Source organism: Nerophis ophidion, linkage group LG28 (assembly GCF_033978795.1).
Source record: "Nerophis ophidion isolate RoL-2023_Sa linkage group LG28, RoL_Noph_v1.0, whole genome shotgun sequence".
In the NCBI taxonomy this organism is placed as follows: domain Eukaryota; kingdom Metazoa; phylum Chordata; class Actinopteri; order Syngnathiformes; family Syngnathidae; genus Nerophis; species Nerophis ophidion.
This window is the reverse complement of record NC_084638.1, coordinates 2,271,082-2,292,576: the sequence shown is the minus strand read 5'-3', so window position 1 is coordinate 2,292,576 and position 21,495 is coordinate 2,271,082. Positions and strand designations below refer to the sequence as shown.

Genomic DNA, 21,495 nt, shown 5'->3' with positions numbered 1-21,495 from the left:
CTATTTCTTGGTACACTAGTGTGCCGCAGCACAGTGGTTGAAAAACACTGCTTCATTGAGTTTACAACTCTGGCTCTGTTTTGGATTGTTTTGTACTGTTTTTGTACTTGTTTTGATTTTTATTATTTATATGCCTGTTTGTAAAAGTTGCATATTATAAATAAAGGTTTACAAAAATCAAATAAATAAATACATTTATAAATAAATAAAAGAAGGGAGCTGGTCTCAGGTCAAGGTTTATAAAAAAATAAAAATAAAGAATAAATGAAAAGGAAAAAAAAGGAAGGGGGTTGTTCTCGGGTCAAGGTTTATAAAAATACAAAAAAAGAAGAAAAAAAAAGGAAGGGCACTCCTCTCAGGTCAAGGTTATAAAATAATAAATCAAAAAAATTGAAAAAGGAAGGAGGCTGTTCTCAAGTCAAGTTTTATAACAATTAAAAATACAACTTTTTTTAAAAAAGGAAGGGGGCTTTTCTCAAGTCAAGTTTATAAAAATCAATAAAATCTAAAATAAATGAATAAATACAAAGTAAAAAAAAGGAAAGGGGTTGTTCTCAGGACAAGGTTTATAAAATAAAAAAATATAAAAAGAGAAAAAAAAAGGAAGGGTACTGTTTTTGGGTCACGGTTTATAAAAATAAAAATAAATAAAAACAATTTAAAAAAAAAGGAAGGGGACTGTTCTCGGGTCAAGGTTTAAAAAAATTAAATAAAAATTAAAAGAAGACAAAAAGGAAGGGGACTGTTCTCGGGTCAAGTTATATAAAAATAAAAGTAAAAAAAGGAGGGGGGCTGTTTTCGGGTCAAGGTTTAAAAAAAATAAGAAAAAAGGAAGGGGACTGTTTTCGGGTCAAGGGTTATAAAAAAAAAAAGGAAGGAGGCTGTTCTCGAGTCAAGGGTTATAAAAATTAAAAAAATATAAAATAAATAAAAAGAAAAAAAAGGAAGGGGTCTATTCTTGGGTCAAGGTTTATAAAAATAAAAAATTAAAAGAGAGAGAGAAAAAAAAGGAAGAGTACTGTTCTCGGGACAAGATTTATGAACATTTAAAAAATAATAAATAAAAATGTAGGGGCTGGGTCTCGGGTCAAGGTTTATAAACATCAAATAAATTAAAAAGAAGAAAAAGAAGGAAGCGGACTTTTCCCGGGTGAAGTTTTATGAAAATAAAATAAAAAAGAAATAAAAAGAAGGAGGCTGTTCTTGAGTCAAGGTTTATAAAAATAAATAAAAAGGAAAACAAAAAGGAAGAGGGATGTTCAAGGGTCAAGGTTTATCCATCCATCCATTTCCCACCGCTTATTCCCAGCTACAATCGGGCGGAAGGCGGTGTGCACCTTGGACAAGTCGCCACCTCATCGCAGGGCCTACACAGATAGACAGACAACATTCACACACTAGGGCCAAATCAAAATTAAAAAGAGGAAGAAAAAAAAAGAAAGGGGTCTGTTTTCAGGTCAAGGTTTATGAAAAAAATATAAAAGAAATTAAAAAGAAAAAAAGAAGGAAGCCGTTCTCGGGTAAAGGCTTATAAAAATTAAAAAAAATAAAATAAATCAAAAAGAAAAAAAAAGAAGGAAGTTGTTCTCGGGTCAAGGTTTATAAAAAAATACATTAAAAAGAAGAAAAAAAAAAGGTTTATACAAATTAAAAAAAAAAAAAAAAAAGGAAGGGTACAGTTCTCGGGTCAAGTTTTAAAAAAAAAGAAAAAAAGGAAGGAGGCTGTTTTCGAGTCTAGGTTTATAAAAACAAATACAAATAAATAAATAAAAAATAAAACAAAAGGGAAGAGGGATGTTCTAGGGTCAAAGTTTATAAAAATTTAAATGAAAAAGAGGGGAAAAAAAGGAAGGGGACTGTTTTCGGGTCAAGGTGTTGTAAACAAAAAAAATATATATATATATGAATTAAAAAGAAAAAAAAGGAAGCTGTTCTCAGGTCAAGGTTAATAAAAAATAAATTTAGAAGAAAAAAAAAGGTTTATAATTTTTTTTAAAAACGAAGAAAAAAAAAGGAAGGGTACAGTTCTCGGGTCAAGGTTTAAAAAAAGAAAAGAAAAAAGAAAAAAAGGAAGGAGACTGTTTTCGGGTCAAGGTTTACAAAATAAATAAAAATGAATAAAAAGAAAATGGAAGCGGGATGTTCTAGGGTCAAAGTTTATAAAAATTAAAATTAAAAAGAGGAAAAAAAAGGAAGGGGACTGTTTTCGGGTCAAGGTTTTGTAAAAATAAATAAATTAATTAAAAAGAAAAAAAAAGGAAGCTGTTCACGGGTCAGGTTTATAAAAAAATACATTAAAAAGAAGAAAAAAAAGGTTTATAAAATTGTTTAAAATAATAAGCAATAAAAAAAGGAAGGGTACAGTTCTCGGGTCAAGGTTTAAAAAAAAAAAAGAAAAAGGAAAAAAAAGGAAGGAGGCTGTTCTCGAGTCAAGGTTTATAAAAACAAATAAAAATAGATAAAAAGGAAAACAAAAAGGAAGAGGGATGTTCTAGGGTCAAGGTTTATAAAAATTAAAATTAAAAAGAGGGGAAAAAAAGGAAGGGGACTGTTTTCGGGTCAAGGTTTTGTAAAAATAAATAAATAAATTAAAAAGAAAAAAAAAAGGAAGCTGTTCACGGGTCAGGTTTATAAAAAAATACATTAAAAAGAAGAAAAAAAAGGTTTATACAAATTTAAAAAATAATAAACAAGAAAAAAAAGGAAGGGTACAGTTCTCGGGTCAAGGTTTAAAAAAAGAAAAGAAAAAAAAGGGAGGAGGCTGTTCTTGAGTCAAGGTTTATAAAAACAAATAAAAATAAATAAAAAGGAAAACAATAAGGAAGAGGGATGTTCTAGGGTCAAGGTTTATAAAAATTACAATTAAAAAGAGGGGAAAAAAAGGAAGGGGACTGTTTTCGGGTCAAGGTTTTGTAAAAAAGTACATTAAAAAGAAGAAAAAAAAAGGTTTATTAAAATAAAAAAAAATAATAAGAAAAAAAAGGAAGGGTAGAGTTCTCGGGTCAAGGTTTAAAAAAAAAAAAGAAAAGAGAAAAAAAAGGAAGGAGGCTGTTCTCGAGTCAAGGTTTACAAAATAAATAAAAAGAAAAAAGGACACGGGATGTTCTTGGGTCAAATTTTATAAAAATTAAAATCAAAAAGAGGGGGAAAAAAGGAAGGGGACTGTTTTCGGGTCAAGGTTTTGTAAAAATAAATAAATAAATTAAAAAGAAAAAAAAACGAAGCTGTTCACGGGTCAGATTTATAAAAAAATACATTAAAAAGAAGAAAAAAAAGGCTTATAAAATTGTTTAAAATAATAAACAAGAAAAAAAAGGAAGGGTACAGTTCTCGGGTCAAGGTTTAAAAAAAGAAAAGAAAAAAGAAAAAAAAGGAAGGAGGCTGTTCTCGAGTCAAGGTTTATAAAAACAAATAAAAATAGATAAAAAGGAAAACAAAAAGGAAGAGGGATGTCCTAGGGTCAAGGTTTATAAAAATTACAATCAAAAAGAGGGGAAAAAAAGGAAGGGGACTGTTTTCGGGTCAAGGTTTTGTAAAAAATATATATAATTAAAAAGAAAAAAAAAGGAATCTGTTCCCGGGTCAAGGTTTATAAAAAGATACATTAAAAAGAAGAAAAAAAAAAGGTTTATAAAAATAAAAAATAATAAACAAGAAAAAAAAGGAAGGGTAGAGTTCTCGAGTCAAGGTTTACAAAGTAAATAAAAAGAAAAAAGGAAGCGGGATGTTCTTGGGTCAAATTTTATAAAAATTAAAATTAAAAAGAGGGGAAAAAAAAGGAAGGGGACTGTTTTCGGGTCAAGGTTTTGTAAAAAAAAAAAAAAATAAATACATTAAAAAGAAAAAAAGAAGGGAGCTGTTCTCGGGTCAAGGTTTATAAAAAAATAAATTAAAAAGAAGAAAAAAAATGTTTATAAAATTTTAAAAAATAATAAACAAGAAAAAAAAAGGAAGGGTACAGTTCTCGGGTCAAGGTTTAAAAAAAGAAAAGAAAAAATAGGAAAGAGGCTGTTCTTGAGTCAAGGTTTATAAAAACAAATAAAAATAAATAAAAAGGAAAACAATAAGGAAGAGGGATGTTCTAGGGTCAAGGTTTATAAAAATTTAAATTAAAAAGAGGGGTAAAAAGGAAGGGGACTGTTTTCGGGTCAAGGTTTTGTAAAAATAAATAAATAAATAAATTAAAAAGAAAAAAAAACGAAGCTGTTCACGGGTCAAGGTTTATAAAAAAATACATTAAAAAGAAGAAAAAAAAGGTTTATAAAATTGTTTAAAATAATAAGCAATAAAAAAAGGAAGGGTACAGTTCTCGGGTCAAGGTTTAAAAAAAAAAAAGAAAAAGGAAAAAAAAGGAAGGAGGCTGTTCTCGAGTCAAGGTTTATAAAAACAAATAAAAATAGATAAAAAGGAAAACAAAAAGGAAGAGGGATGTTCTAGGGTCAAGGTTTATAAAAATTAAAATTAAAAAGAGGGGAAAAAAAGGAAGGGGACTGTTTTCGGGTCAAGGTTTTGTAAAAATAAATAAATAAATTAAAAAGAAAAAAAAAAGGAAGCTGTTCACGGGTCAGGTTTATAAAAAAATACATTAAAAAGAAGAAAAAAAAGGTTTATACAAATTTAAAAAATAATAAACAAGAAAAAAAAGGAAGGGTACAGTTCTCGGGTCAAGGTTTAAAAAAAGAAAAGAAAAAAAAGGGAGGAGGCTGTTCTTGAGTCAAGGTTTATAAAAACAAATAAAAATAAAAAGGAAAACAATAAGGAAGAGGGATGTTCTAGGGTCAAGGTTTATAAAAATTACAATTAAAAAGAGGGGAAAAAAAGGAAGGGGACTGTTTTCGGGTCAAGGTTTTGTAAAAAAATACATTAAAAAGAAGAAAAAAAAAGGTTTATTAAAATTAAAAAAAATAATAAGAAAAAAAAGGAAGGGTAGAGTTCTCGGGTCAAGGTTTAAAAAAAAAAAGAAAAGAGAAAAAAAAGGAAGGAGGCTGTTCTCGAGTCAAGGTTTACAAAATAAATAAAAAGAAAAAAGGACACGGGATGTTCTTGGGTCAAATTTTATAAAAATTAAAATCAAAAAGAGGGGGAAAAAAGGAAGAGGACTGTTTTCGGGTCAAGGTTTTGTAAAAATAAATAAATTAAAAAGAAAAAAAAAACGAAGCTGTTCACGGGTCAGGTTTATAAAAAAATACATTAAAAAGAAGAAAAAAAAGGCTTATAAAATTGTTTAAAATAATAAACAATAAAAAAAGGAAGGGTACAGTTCTCGGGTCAAGGTTTAAAAAAAGAAAAGAAAAAAGAAAAAAAAGGAAGGAGGCTGTTCTCGAGTCAAGGTTTATAAAAAAATACATTAAAAAGAAGAAAAAAAAAGGTTTATTAAAATTTAAAAAAATAATAAGAAAAAAAAAGGAAGGGTAGAGTTCTCGGGTCAAGGTTTAAAAAAGAAAAGAAAAAAAAGGAAGGAGGCTTTTCTCGAGTCAAGGTTTACAAAATAAATAAAAAGAAAAAAGTACGCGGGATGTTCTTGGGTCAAATTTTATAAAAATTAAAATCAAAAAGAGGGGGAAAAAAGGAAGGGGACTGTTTTCGGGTCAAGGTTTTGTAAAAAAATAAATAAACAAATACATTAAAAAGAAAAAAAGGAAGGGTACAGTTCTCGGGTCAAGGTTTAAAAATAAATAAATAAAAGAAAGGGGAAAAAAAACAAAAAAAAAGGAAGGGTGCTGTTCTGGGGTCAATGTCGATCCGCGTCTTCCGCTGAGCGCCCAGCTAATGTCAAGGATGAAGAACTGATCCCAGGTCAGTGTCTACGCCTGCGCCACGCCCCCTCCCTCCTCCCGACTTCCCGCGCTGTTCGGCCTCGCGATAGCCTCGCCTCCCGTGCTAATCAAAGCCCCGCTCCAAGAAGCGGATGCTGCCCTCGGTCATCATGCGAGGCTTCCACCGGATCCCCTCCGCCGAGTCCCCGAGGAAGACGCTCCTCCGCCGGACACACCCGGACTACAACTCCCGAGGCGTCTCGCCAACCACCGCATAAACTCACGGTCAGCGGCCATTTTTTTTTTTTTTTTTTTTCTTCCCCCCTTGTGGCTACAGCAGGTGTGAGTCGATGGACGACAACTCGGAGCTCCGTCGAATTATCGAGAGCGCGTACTTCGGCTCGTCGCGGCGGCAAAGCGCCTCCATGACGGTCCAAAGTAACAGTGGAAGTGGTGGTGGAAGTTTGGAGGCGACGCCATCTTGGTCGCAGCTCTCCTCCTCCCCGACCATTTCTCAACAACATATAACGGCCGCCGCCAAGAGCAAGGAAGGTATCCCTGTCAACTCTCTCTGTTTTTTTGTTTTGTGTCTGTGGGTTAGTATCCAGCTAACGTTATGTGGAAGTGAATAATAATAAAAAAATAAAATGGATGTCAAGTTCACCGTCAGCTGTCACTTTTGTGTTGATGGCTAGTCAAAGTAGCTTAGCTCGCATTCTAGTTTACATTCATTTATCTCCTTATTTTTTACCGTCGAGCGTCATATTGACGACTTTGTTGTCGCCGTTTTGTAAGTGTTGGATACTAAATAACTTGTTTATATACATTTAAAAGGTTACAAAGCCTCTGCATAGCTAGGCCATGACCTGTATCATCTATTGGAATTGTAATGTCTATCAGGTAGCGACTTGTCCAGGGTTTACGCCACCTAGCTGAGATAGGCACCAACGACCCCAAAAAAGGGTAGAAAATGGACGGATGGATGGCATATTTCAGTGTTGGCTCTGGGAATCCTCAAAATGGGGTCCCGGGGGGCCCCATCAAATCATAAAAATTGATGTCCCCGCTTTTTTGTAACCCATTCATCCATTTTCTACCTGCTTGTCTGTTGCCGTTTTACAAAAACAAATGATACATGTATGCATTATCTTGTTATAACTCACATTTTACCATGAATTGATTAACGTGGACCCCGACTTAAACAAGTTGGGGTGTTACCATTTAGTGGTCAATTGTACGGAATATGTACTGTACTGTGCAATCTACTAATAAAAGTATCAATCAATCAATCAAAACATTCTATATTGGGTTTTGGAAAAAGGTTGTCATAAACGTAACTTATTTCACTAAAAAAAAGAAAACAAACACAATATTTGTGGTCGATAAGACTTTCGGCGAATCAAAATTTAAGAAACTGTATACGTTGAAGTCGATCTAAAATAAATAATAATAAATTGACCCGGCAAATACACCATATTTTCCGCACATTTCCAAAGAAATGGTCTATTAAAACATTTTTTTTCTCATATATTAGGCACACCGGATTTTAAGGTGCATTAAAGGAGTCATATCATTTTTTTTCAAAATGTAAAAAACTTTTTTGTGGTCTATGTAAAATGAAGTCATAAAAATGGGGCCCCTGCTTTTTTGTAGGCGTTTTGAAACAACAAATGATACATGTATGCATTATCTTGTTATAACTCACATTCTATATTGGGTTTTGGAAAAAGGTTGTCATAAACGTTACTTATTTCACGCAAAAAAAAGAAAACAAACACAATATTTGTGGTCGATAAAACTTTTGGCGAATCAAAATCCAAGAAACTGTATACGTTGAAGTCGATCTAAAATAAATAATAATAAATTGACCCGGCAAATACACCATATTTTCCGCACATTTCCAAAGAAATTGTCTATTTAAAAAAATGTTTTTTCTTATATTAGGCACACCGGATTATAAGGCGCATTAAAGGAGTCATATTCTTTTTTTCAAAATGTAAAAAACTTATTTGTGCTCCATGTAAAATGAAGTCATAAAAATGGGGTCCTCGCTTTTTTGTAAGCGTTTTGAAAAAACAAATGATACATGTATGCATTATCTTGTTATAACTCACATTCTATATTGGGTTTTGGAAAAATGTTGTCATAAACGTTACTTATTTCACAAAAAAAAAGAAAACAAACACAATATTTGTGGTCGATAAAACTTTCGGCGAATCAAAATTCAAGAAACTGTATACGTTGAAGTCGATCTAAAATAAATAATAATAAATTGACCCGGCAAATACACCATATTTTCCGCACATTTCCAAAGAAATGGTCTATTTAAAAAAAAAAAATTCTCATGTATTAGGCACACCGGATTATAAGGCGCATTAAAGGAGTCATATCATTATTTTTTTTAAAATGTAAAAAACTTCTTTGTGGTCTATGTAAAATCAAGTCATAAAAATGGGGTCCCCGCTTTTTTGTAAGCGTTTTTGAAACAACAAATGATACATGTATGCATTATCTTGTTATAACTCACATTCTATATTGGGTTTTGGAAAAAGGTTGTCATAAACGTTAATTATTTCACTAAAAAAAAGAAAACAAACGCAATATTTGGGATCGATAAAACTTTCGGCGAATCAAAATTTAAGAAACTGTATACTTTGAAGTCGACCTAAAATAAATAATAATAAATTGACCCAGCAAATACACCATATTTTCCGCACATTTCCAAAGAAATTGTCTATTTAAAAAAATGTTTTTTCTTATATTAGGCACACCGGATTATAAGGCGCATTAAAGGAGTCATATCATTATTTTTTTTAAAATGTAAAAAACTTCTTTGTGGTCTATGTAAAATCAAGTCATAAAAATGGGGTCCTCGCTTTTTTGTAAACGTTTTGAAACAACAAATGATACATGTATGCATTATCTTGTTATAACTCACATTCTGTATTGGGTTTTGGAAAAAGGTTGTCACAAACGTTACTTATTTCACAAAAAAAAAGAAAACAAACCCAATATTTGTGGTCGATAAAACTTTCGGCGAATCAAAATTCAAGAAACTGTATACGTTGAAGTCGATCTAAAATAAATAATAATAAATTGACCCGGCAAATACACCATATTTTCCGCACATTTCCAAAGAAATGGTCTATTTAAAAAAAAAAATTCTCATGTATTAGGCACACCGGATTATAAGGCGCATTAAAGGAGTCATATTCTTTTTTTCAAAATGTAAAAAACTTATTTGTGGTCTATGTAAAATGAAGTCATAAAAATGGGGTCCCCGCTATTTTGTAAGCGTTTTGGAAAAAAACAAACGATACATGTATGCATTATCTTGTTATAACTCACATTCTATATTGGGTTTTGGAAAAAGGTTTTCATAAACGTTACTTATTTCAAAACAAAAAACAAACGCAGTATTTGGGGTCGATTAAAACTTTCAGTGAATCAAAATTTAAGAAACGGTATACTTTGAAGTCGACAAATAATAAATAATTAATAAATTGATAAATTATACTGTATTTTCTGCACTGCCGATGAATGGTCTATATTTAATATTTTTTGTCATATATTAGGGGCACTGGATTATAAGGCGCATTAAAGGAGTCATATTATTATTATTTTTTTTTTCTAAATGTAAAGCGCTTCCTTATGGTCTACATTAGTGGTTCCCAACCACTGGTCCGGGGACCAGTTTTGGTCCGTGACGCATTTGCTACCGGGCCAAAATAATTTATAAACTTTTGCCTGTCCCATTGTACAGGCCAATAAGCTTGTTTATAGATGTACAATAACACTCCTCATAGTAAGTTGCCATTTGTTATACGTGTTATAGTTCGTGACATGATATGACTTGTATCATTAATGAACATATAAAATACAAATGTGACAGATTGTAGCCAAAGGCTGATTTCCATCTGCATCTCATTGCAAAGAAACAAGCCCAGGGCTCCCACTCATCCATTGTTATAGTGAGTTATATTATTCATGCACTTATTTTTGCTGAATTTATTGATTCCTTCAGGAAAATTAAGAAAATATCTGGCACAAGTGGAAAGCCGCTCCACGAAAATAATGCTTACATTAAACCGGTCCGTGCTGCAAAAATAGTTGGGGACCACTGGTCTACATAACATGTAATGGTGGTTCTTTGGTCAAAATGTTGCATAGATTGTTTTACAGATCATCTTCAAGACACTTTCTGACAGTTTATTTCCTTTTTTCACCGTTTGTAAGTGTTGGATATTAAATAACTTGTTTATATACATTTAAAACGTTTCAAAGCCTCTGCATAACTTGGAATTGTCTTGTCCGTATTGCAGTGTTGGTGATAGGAATTTCCAAAATGGGGTCGCTGGGGCCCCATTAAGTCATAAAAATGGGGTCCCACAATGAACTTTTGAGGTCCCCGGTTTTTTGTAAGCGTTTTGAAACAAAATTATACATGTATGCATTATCCTGTTATAACTCACATTCTAAATAGTGTTTTGGAAAAAGTGAAGTGAATTATATTTATATAGCGCTTTTTCTCTAGTGACCCAAAGTGCTTTACATTGTGAAACCAAATATCTAATTTTAACATTTAAGGAAGTGTGGGTGGCACTGGGAGCAGGTGGGTAAAGTGTCTTGGCCAAGGACACAACGGCAGTAAGCGGGGATCGAACCTGCAACCCTCAAGTTGCTGGCACGGCCGCTCTACCGACCGAGCTATACCGGTTGGTAAACGTTACTTAATTGGGGAAGGTGTGGCGCGGTTGGGAGAGTGGCCGTGCCAGCAACCGCAGGGTTCCTGGTTCAATCCCCACCTAGACTAAAAAATAAAATAAATTGCAAAGAAAATAAAAAGGAAGAGGACTGTTCTCGGGTCAAAGTTTATAAAAATAAAAAAATAGAAGAAAAAAAAAGGAAGGAGGCTGTTCTTGAGTAAAGGTTTATAAAAATGAAAAATAAATAGATAAAAAGGAAGATTAAAAAAAGGAATGAGGCTGTTCTCGGGTCAAAGTTTTTAAAAGTAATAAAAAAAATGATAAATAAAGGAAGGGGGCTGTTCTCGGGTCAAGGTTTAAAAAAAAAAAAAAGATAAAAAAAGGAAGGGGGTTGTTCTCGGGTCAAGTTATATAAAAATCCCAATTTTTATAATTTAAAGCAATAATCGATAAAATAACAAGCAAACAAGGCGGTGTAAAAAATTAAAAATCAACGTCCAATGGACTGAATTGCGCTTCCTTTCTGATTTCAATGCATAAAAAGACACAAAAAGTGCGGTAACGCCAACACTGAATACTAAAATAAGTAAAATAAAATAGAATAAATTAAAAAGAAGAAAAAAAGAAAGGGGACTGTTTTCGGGTCAAGGTTTATAAAAATAAAAAGAAAAAAGGAAGGGGGTTGTTCCCGAGTAAAGGTTTATTTTTTTAAAAAAAGGGAAGGGGGTTGTTCTCGGGTCAAGGTTTATAAAAAAAAAAAAAAAAAAAAAAAAAAGGAAGGGGACTGTTCTTGGGTCAAGGTTTATAAAAATCCCCAAAAATGTAATGTAAAGCGATGAGCGATAGAATAAAAAATAACAAGCAAAGCAGGCGGTGTAAAAAAGAAAAAAATCATTGTCCAATGGACTGAATTGCGCGTTCTTTCTGATTTCAATCCGTAAAAAGACACAAAAAGTGCGTTAGCACCAACACTGTATACTAGTACCTTTCACCGTACAACCTTACTACAAACATGATTTTTTTTAAGTGCAAATAATTGTGACGGAACATCCACTGTTTCAGGCAAATATTTAAAAAAATCAAAGTTGCCTGTCTTTTAAAGTGACAATGTAATCATCCAATGTAACTTTTACTTTCTGACAAGCAGTGGACGTGTTTACATCAGTCTGGAAAAGGCTGTTTCTCCGAAAAGCTAACAAACAATTTATATTTTAGTCATGTAAATACCTGGCAAACTGATGTTCGGCTTCGCTGGCTTCAAATATCGAGTACAGTTCGATAGGCTCCGGCCCACCTGTGACATCGAGAGAAACAAACAGGGGAAAATTGATAGATCATGAAGTAGTTTTTAATTTTTCTAATTTTTTGGGGGCAATTACCTGCGTGCGGGAAACACTGGAGACGAACGTGACACGCATTGCTTTGCAGAATGCAGACTTTCTTACCTCGGCCTCGTATGGATATGGTTATATTTTGATGTCATTTTTCAGCAAAATATCCCCCCAAAAAACAATTCCTTTCGAGTCCGAACACACTTGGCTTCCTGCTTACTGCGTTCCATGCCCCCACTTTGGTGCCCAAAGAGGATTCTGGGAGATGTTGCTTATAAATTCAGACCCAGCCGACGCTAAAGCGCCAGAAAAAAACTGCACACCAATGCCATCAGGCTTCACGGCATTATTGTGAAGACTTTGAAGCCAAAATACCGCGGTATCTACCAAGCCGTTGCACCCTTACTTTGTAATGTAATTACTTTTTAGTGTAAGTCATATTTTTTGTTTGAATGAACACTGAACACATAGAGGAGTTATGAAATCAAGTAATGAAAATATTAAATGAAACGGTCAGACAAAAGATGCAAGTTTTCACTGACTATTTCATAAGAGTAGTACGTTTCGCCAGCGATTATTTTAGGAATCCATTTGTTGAATTAATCGCGTAGGGCAGTGGTCCCCGACCTCAATGCTTGGAATACTTTTTTTTTTTTGTCATGAAATAAATGGAGTTTTTTTAGGTTGGTGCACTAATTGTAAGCGTGTCTTGTGTTTTTTATGTTAATTTAATAAAAACAAAAACAAAATTGAAATAAATAAAAAATTAAAATTATTCTGCGGCCCGGTAGTTGGGGACCACTGGCGTAGGGTGTTAAATATAAGGCCTGGGGCGCTTCACTTATTAGGGTCCGCCAGGCCCATTGCAAAAGGACTGCACAGGAGTCCTTTTGCAATGGGCCAAAGGACCCTAGTGAAACTGTAAGGTTTTTTTATTATTATTAGGGTCCGCCAGGCCCATTGCAAAAGGACTCCACAGGAGTCTTTTTGCGATGGGCCAAAGGACCCTAGTGAAACTGTAAGGTTTTATTATTATTATTAGGGTCCGCCAGGCCCATTGCAAAAGGACTCCACAGGAGTCTTTTTGCAATGGGCCAAAGGACCCTAGTGAAACTGTAAGGTTTTATTATTATTATTAGGGTCCGCCAGGCCCATTGCAAAAGGACTCCACAGGAGTCTTTTTGCGATGGGCCAAAGGACCCTATTGAAACTGTAAGGTTTTATTATTATTATTCTTTATTCTTTATGATTATTATTCCGCACCTTCGCACCCTAATTTGACCCCCTTAACATGCTTCAAAACTCACCAAATTTGACACACACGTCGGTACGTGGGTACAGCAAACCTTCCCAACTAAATAAAAATTGCGCGCTAGCGCCCCCAAGGAAGAAAGAAAAAACAGACTGCTTGTAACTTCCGTTAGCAATGTCGTAGAGAAATGAAACAAAAACCTCTATGTAGAGCTGACTTAGACCTAGAAATTTAGCAAAAACCCATTCAAAGCAAAATTTTCGCAAAAAATGCAATTTTTGCCTCTTTGAGCTGTAATTTGACCCCCTTAAAATTCTTCAAAACTCACCAAACTTGCCACACACATCAGGACTGGCTAAAATTGCGATCTAATGAAAAAACAAAACCCCAAAACTCAAAAATGCGCTCTTGTGCAATTTTTGAATAAAACACAGAAAAAAAATGCTCCTAGGAAGAAAACACAGACAAAACTGCTTGTAACTTCCGGTAGGAATGTCGGAGAGACCTGAAACAAAAACCTCTATGTAGGTCTTACTTATACCTACATTTTAATAATGGACATCTTTCAGCAAAAATTAACAGGAAGTTAAAAATTACCCCTTCAAAATAACCTTTTTTCAAACGTTATCTCCTCTGAGCTTGTTTGTCGTTTCGGCTTCAAACTCGCACAGGAGAGAGTTTGAACCCTTCTGATTAAAAGCTATCGAAATAGTTTTGATTACTGCTCCGGTTTTGATTTTACGCGCCTTCAAAAAACCCCTGCGCAAAGTTTTCTAAAAAATGTCATTTTTGCCTCTGTGAGCTATAATTTGACCCCCTTTAAAATGCTTCAAAGTGCAATTTAAAGCTCTACTATGCAAAGCGAAAGCCATTTATCAGCAACATCCAGAAACGCCAATCTGTAATTTGACCCCCTTAACATGCTTCAAAACTGACCAAATTTTACACACACATCAGGACTGGCGAAAATTGCCATCTAATAAAAAAAAACAAACCCTGAAAAACTAAATTGCGCTCTAGCGCCCCCTAGGAAAAAACACAGACAAAACTGCTTGTAACTTCTGTTAGGAATGTCATAGAGACATAAAACAAAAACCTCTTTGTAGGTCTGATTTAGACCAGGGCTTGGGTTGCGGGGGCAGCAGCCAAAGGCGGACCCGACCAACGTTGCTTGCAGCTTTAATTCGACATTTGGTACTGTATGTTACAGCCTTATTCCAAAAATGGAATACGATCCTTTTTGTGCTCAAAAATCAACACACAATACCCCACCCATAATGACAATGTGTTTTGTTTTATATTGCAAATTTATTTAGAAAAAAACAACAAAAAAACACATGTACTTAAGTATTTACAAATTTTTCTCAATACTTTAACGCACCTATGGCAGCCTCAAGTCTTTTTGAATACGATGCCACAAACTTGGCACACCTATCTTTGAGTATTTTTGCCCATTCCTCTTGGCAGCATCTCTCAAGTTCCATCAGCTTGGATGGGAAGCGTTGGTTTTAATCCAAGAAGTCTCTGTACATAGCTGCATTCATCTTAGTCTAGTCAGGGAGGTGACCAAGAACCCCATGGTCACTCTGCCAGAGCCAATATAATTCATTTTTGGAGAGAGGAGAACCTTCCAGAAGGACAACCATCTCTGCAACATGCACCTGAAAGACTCTCAGACCACAAGAAACAAAATTCTCTGGTCTGATGACACAAAGATTGAAGTCTTTGGCGTGAATACCAGGTGTCATGTTTGGAGGAAACCAGGCAAAGCTCATCACCAGGCCAATGCTGTCGGGATGGTTTTGGCAGCAGCAGGATAGAGGGAAAGATGATTACAGGAATGTGCAGAGACATCCTGGATGAAAACCGCCACTTACCATACAACCTAAAAGATGTGATTTTATTTTATTTATTTTTTTCAATATTTGCAAAGGAAAAAATAACCCTTATGGGGTATTGTCTATATAATTTTTAGGACAAAAATAGTTCCATTCCATTTTTGAATAAGGCTGTCACAGAACAAAATGTGTATACTTAATTAGCTTTTAACGGATCGTTAGCCCATTTTGCTGTGCGTGCGTGTGTGTTACGGACAGCAAAGCCCTGTCTGTCTGAGAGAAAGATAAGCATTATTGACCTACAGTTAACAATTAACAACTAAGTTATTTCACTTCACCTTTTTCGGTGTTGAAGCAGCAAAAAATGACATTATGTTAAATGAAGAGTTTCTGTCTCTGATAGTTGATATAATAATGTAACTAAATCATAAAGCCGACATGAACTCTATAGTGGTCAGGGATGACTACTTTCTCCTATTGCTATTGTACTATTTTTTTCAGCTATAGTTAAAAAATAAAGTTAAAGTACAAATGATTGTCACACACACACACACACACGAGGTGTGGCGAAATTATTCTCTGCATTTGACAGTGAGCAGCAGTAGTGGGCGTGCCCAGGGATCAGTTTTGGTGATTTAACCCCCAATTCCAACCCTTGATGCTACATTAATAGTACTGTAGCAGCCTAGTTTTGAGTGGCACTGGTACTGGGTTTGAACCCCACTCTGGTTGACAGCATTTTGTTCCACCTTATCATACTTTACTGAGCCAGGAGTCCTCCATTACATTTGTGTATGGAACAAAATATTTTCTTCACAAGACCAACAACTAGCAGATAATGTTACTCTGTATTAGGGAGAAGAAACACCCCTCAATGTATGTCGTTTTGACGCCGTACAGCCAAATTACTGATCACGTGTTAGGGGTTTGAACTCAATACCCCTCTATTACGAGGCCGCAGTGTTGACCGTTGAGCTATCCTGGGTCCCCCTATAGTTTGGTTTTCGCTCATATACAAATGCAATTAGTGAACTGTGATCGAGGCAAAACAAAAATCAACATCTTCCAAGTTGTGGGTGTGAACCCAATACTACTGCATGAAAGGCAGCAGTCTTAACCATTGAGCTATCCTGGGTCTTATTGAGACCAGGTTTTGACAGTTTCATACTTTACTGAGCCAGGAGTCCTCGATTACATTTGTGTATGGAAAAGGATCACCTCTTCACAAGACTCAGGATAGTCCAGGGGTTAAGACTGCTGACTCAGAATGAAAGGTAGTGGGTTCAAACCCGCTCTGGTTGTGTGGTGTTTTATCCTACCTCATTATACTTTACTGAGCCAGGAGTCCTCGAATACATTTGTATAAGTAAAAAAATCGTCTCTTCAAGACCCAGGATAGCCCAGTGGTTAAGACTGTTGACTGAGGTTGAAGTATGCTGGGTTCGAATCCTGTTTGGGTTGATATGTAATTTACAAAACTGTCTGGAGGCTTCAAGGTGACATATATTGTGACTGTGTCACCTCTCCCATGTAATGTTAAAAAAATTATTTAATAAACTTTTTTTTTTATCCAATTTCAATTAACCTATTTTATTTTTTTTCTACCCAGGAGAGCTCATTGGTCAACGCTCTTTTTTTTTTAGCTTTTTACTCCTATTCCCACCCACCTCAGGAGTTACACTCACTCGCACACACTCATTCATTCACACACACACACACACACACACACACACACACACACACACACACCCACAGGTAACCCCTGAGGTGTCATCATTGACTATTTGACAATTATTTTTAATTATTATTTTTAGTGTTTAGTTAATTTTCCAGCTATATGTTACTCAAACGACTAGCACATAACATTAGTCTATGTCAATGTATGTCGTCTTGACGCCATACAGCCAAATTACTGATTCCATGAATGGGATTTGAACCCACTACTCCTGTATGAGGAGCCCACAGTGTTGACCATTGAGCTATCCTGGGTCCCGTTAAGATCTGGTTTTCGGTCATATACAAATGTAATCAGTGAACTATGATGGAGGAAAAACGAAAAGATCTTCCAAGTTGTGGATTTGAACCCAGTACTACTGCGTGAGAGGCAGCAGTCTTAACCATTGGGCTATCTTGGATCCCGTTAAGGACTTGTTTTCGCTCATAGACATATGTAATTAGTGGACTGTGATCAGGGTAAAACAAAAATCAAGATCTTCCAAGTTGTGGATTTGAACCCAGTACTACTGCTTGAGAGGCAGCAGTCTTAACCATTGGGCTATCTTGGATCCCGTTAAGGCCTTGTTTTCGCTCATAGACATATGTAATTAGTGAACTGTGATCAGGGTAAAACAAAAATCAAGATCTTCCAAGTTGTGGATTTGAACCCAGTACTACTGCTTGAGAGGCAGCAGTCTTAACCATTGGGCTATCTTGGATCCTGTCCAGATCTTGTTTTTGCTCATAGACAAATGTAATCATTGAACTCAAAAATCTCAAAACAAAAATCAAGAGCTCCCAAGTTGTGGATTTGAACCCAGTACTACTGCATGAGAGGCAGCAGTCTTAACCATTGAGCTAACCTGAGTTCTTAAAAATGCAGTTTTTGCTCATATACAAATCTAATCAGTGAACTGTGATCAAGGTGAACAGAAAACAAGATCTTTCTAGTTTTTCATTTGAACCCAGTAGTACTGTGTGAGAAGGAGCAGTCTTAACCATTGGGCTATTTTGGATACCGTTAAGACCTTGTCTTCGCTCATAGACAAATGTAATTAGTGAATTATGATCAGGGCAAAACAAAAATCAAGATCTTCCAAGTTGTAGATTTGAACCCAGTACTACTGCATGAGAGGCAGCAGTCTTAACCATTGGGATATCTTGGAGAACGTTAAGATCTTGTCTTCGCTCATAGACAAATGCAATTAGTGAATTATGATCACGGCAAAACAATAATTAAGATCTTCCAAATTGTGGATTAGAACCCAGTACTACTGCATGACAGGTAGCAGTCTTAACCATTGGGTTATCCTGGGTCCTGTTGTGGTCTTGTTTTAGCTCATAGACAAATGCAATCATTGAACTGAAAAATCTAAGAACAAAAATCAAGATCTTCCAAGCTGTAGATTTGAACCCAGTACTACTACATGAGAGGCAGCAGTCTTAACCATTGAGCTATCCTAAGTCCTTAAAAATGTTGTTTTTGCTCATATACAAATCTAATCAGTGAACTGTGATCAAGGTGAAAAAAAAACAAGATCTTTCTAGCTATAGTTCCCATCTGCAGCTCGCCTGCTGCGCTCTATCGCCACCATGTGGTCATACCTGCGACAAGTTCATAGTTCTTTGAAACTATCGCCACCATGTGGTCATACCTGCGACAAGTTCATAGTTCTTTGAAACTATCGCCACCATGTAGTCATATCTGCGACAAGTTCATAGTTCTTTGAAACTGGCGATGGTGGCGATAGAGCGCAGCAGGCGAGCTGCAGATGGGAACTACTACAACATGAGAGGAATAAACATCAAACATCTTGGGGATCCAATTGATGACTTGCTGCAGGAATTGATTAACGTGGACCCCGACGTAAACAAATTGAAAAACTTATTCAGGAGTGACCATTTAGTGGTCAATTGTACGGAATATGTACTCTACTGTGCAATCTACTAATAAAAGTTTAAATCAAGCAATCAATCAAAACAAGCTGGCAGTAATGATAAGTACAGGTATGTAACACCTGAGAGACATGGTACACACCAACAATTCAACAAATTGCCACTACATGCTTTTTTTCTTTACTCTCGTATTTAATGACAACATTCTTCTGCGATCGCAATAAGAAACATATTTAATGTATCATACTGTGTTCTGTTTAAATAATACCATGTTTTGGGGTCCCTTTATGTAGAAAAGCGTCAAAAAGTATACGAAATACATTTTGGTACCAGTACTAAAATATCGGTATCCCAATTGGTTTGATATGTAACTGAAGTTCAACATTTTGTTCCACTTCAATCATAATTACTATTACATTAGTGAATGAGCAAGACTACACCTGCAACAAGTTTGAATGGCTTAATGGTTAAGACTCCTGCTTCTCAGTGAGTAAAACTGGTTTCAAATCCATAACTTGGAATCTACCTTTTTGTTTCACCTATCCTAGTTAAACATTCCCTTTGTATAATTAGTAAAATCATGTTGTAACAAAACCCAGGATAGCTCAATGGTTAAGACTGCTGCCTCTCATGCAGTACTACTAGGTTAAAATCCACAATTAGGAAGATCTAATTTTGTGTTTCACCTCTATCAAAGTTTAATGATTGCATTTGTATATGAGCAAAGATCACATTGTGCTAGGATCCAGGATAGCTCATTTGTTAAGACTGCTTCCTCTCACTCTCTATTACCGGGTTCAAATCCATAACATGGAAGGGCTTGTTTTTTGTTTCGCCATTGTTAAATGATTGCATTTGTATATGAGCGAAAGTCGTGTCTTGACGGAACCCAGGTTACCTCAATGGTCAACACTGTGAGAAAAAAATACCTTGTATTGTAGAGTACAGGGTTTGAATCGCAATTGGTTTGATCTGTAACTTAGGTTCAAAATTTAGCTCCACCTCAATAGTAGTTTACTGCGACAGATGTCACGATTACATGAGTGAATGAGCCAGACTACAGGACCAGAAAGACACAGGATAGCTCAATGGTTAAGACCGCTGCTTCTCATGCAGTACTACTGGGTTCAAATCAATAGCTAGAAAGATCTTGTTTTTTTTCACCTTGATCACAGTTCACTGATTAGATTTGTATATGAGCAAAAACAACATTTTTAAGGACTTAGGATAGCTCAATGGTTAAGACTGCTGCCTCTCATGTAGTAGTCCTGGGTTCAAATCTACAGCTTGGAAGATCTTGATTTTTGTTCTTAGATTTTTCAGTTCAATGATTGCATTTGTCTATGAGCAAAAACAAGACCACAACAGGAGCCAGGATAACCCAATGGTTAAGACTGCTACCTGTCACGCAGTAGTACTGGGTTCTAATCTACAATTTGGAAGATCTTAATTTTTGTTTTGCCGTGATCATAATTCACTAATTGCATTTGTCTATGAGCGAAGACAAGCTCTTAACGGTATCCAAAATAGCCCAATGGTTAAGACTGCTCCTTCTCACACAGTACTACTGGGTTCAAATGAAAAACTAGAAAGATCTTGTATTTTGTTCACCTTGATCACAGTTCACTGATTAGATTTGTATATGAGCAAAAACGGCATTTTTAAGAACTCAGGATAGCTCAATGGTTAAGACTGCTGCCTCTCATGCAGTAGTACTGGGTTCAAATCCACAACTTGGGAGCTCTTGGTTTTTGTTTTGAGATTTTTGAGTTCAATGATTACATTTGTCTATGAGCAAAAACAAGATCTGGACAGGATCCAAGATACCCCAATGGTTAAGACTGCTGCCTCTCAAGCAGTAGTACTGGGTTCAAATCCACAACTTGGAAAATCTTGATTTTTGTTTTACCCTGATCACAGTTCACTAATTACATATGTCTATGAGCGAAAACAAGTCCTTAACGGGATCCAAGATAGCCCAATGGTTAAGACTGCTGCCTCTCATGTAGTAGTACTGGGTTCAAATCTACAGCTTGGAAGATCTTGATTTTTGTTCTTAGATTTTTCAGTTCAATGATTGCATTTGTCTATGAGCAAAAACAAGACCACAACAGGACCCAGGATAACCCAATGGTTAAGACTGCTACCTGTCACGCAGTAGTACTGGGTTCTAATCCACAATTTGGAAGATCTTAATTTTAGTTTTTTCGTGATCATAATTCACTGATTGCATTTGTCTATGAGCGAAGACAAGATCTTAACGTTCTCCAAGATATCCCAATGGTTAAGACTGCTGCCTCTCATGCAGTAGTACTGGGTTCAAATCTACAGCTTGGAAGATCTTAATTTTTGTTTTGAGATTTTTCAGTTCAATGATTACATTTGTCTATGAGCAAAAACAAGACCACAACAGGACCCAGGATAACCCGATGGTTAAGACTGCTGCCTCTCAAGCAGTAGTACTGGGTTCAAATCCACAACTTGGAAGATCTTGATTTTTGTTTTACCCTGATCACAGTTCACTAATTACATATGTCTATGAGCGAAAACAAGGCCTTAACGGGATCCAAGATAGCCCAATGGTTAAGACTACTGCCTCTCAAGCAGTAGTACTGGGTTCAAATCCACAACTTGGAAGATCTTGATTTTTGTTTTACCCTGATCACAGTTCACTAATTACATATGTCTATGAGCGAAAACAAGTCCTTAACGGGATCCAAGATAGCCCAATGGTTAAGACTGCTGCCTCTCACGCAGTAGTACTGGGTTCAAATCCACAACTTGGAAGATCTTTTCGTTTTTCCTCCATCATAGTTCACTGATTACATTTGTATATGACCGAAAACCAGATCTTAACGGGACCCAGGATACCTCAATGGTCAACACTGTGGGCTCCTCATACAGGAGTAGTGGGTTCAAATCCCATTCATGGAATCAGTAATTTGGCTGTATGGCGTCAAGACGACATACATTGACATAGACTAATGTTATGTGCTAGTC

General features: G+C 35.4%; 1 protein-coding gene across 4 annotated transcripts in view; it reads left to right on the top strand.

The window, feature by feature from the left end:
• The first annotated feature begins 5,818 nt into the window (after positions 1-5,818).
• Positions 5,819-21,495, top strand: part of LOC133545386 (serine/threonine-protein kinase tousled-like 1-B) — a 95,307-nt gene continuing 79,630 nt past the window's right edge. For 2 of the 4 annotated variants that reach the window (XM_061890892.1, XM_061890894.1), the window contains exon 1: positions 5,819-6,308. In XM_061890892.1, the coding sequence (XP_061746876.1) occupies positions 6,107-6,308 (202 nt within the window). In that variant the 5' untranslated portion in view covers positions 5,819-6,106. The remainder of the gene's footprint in view (positions 6,309-21,495) is intronic. The other 2 variants (XM_061890895.1, XM_061890891.1) reach the window with 2 other exon arrangements.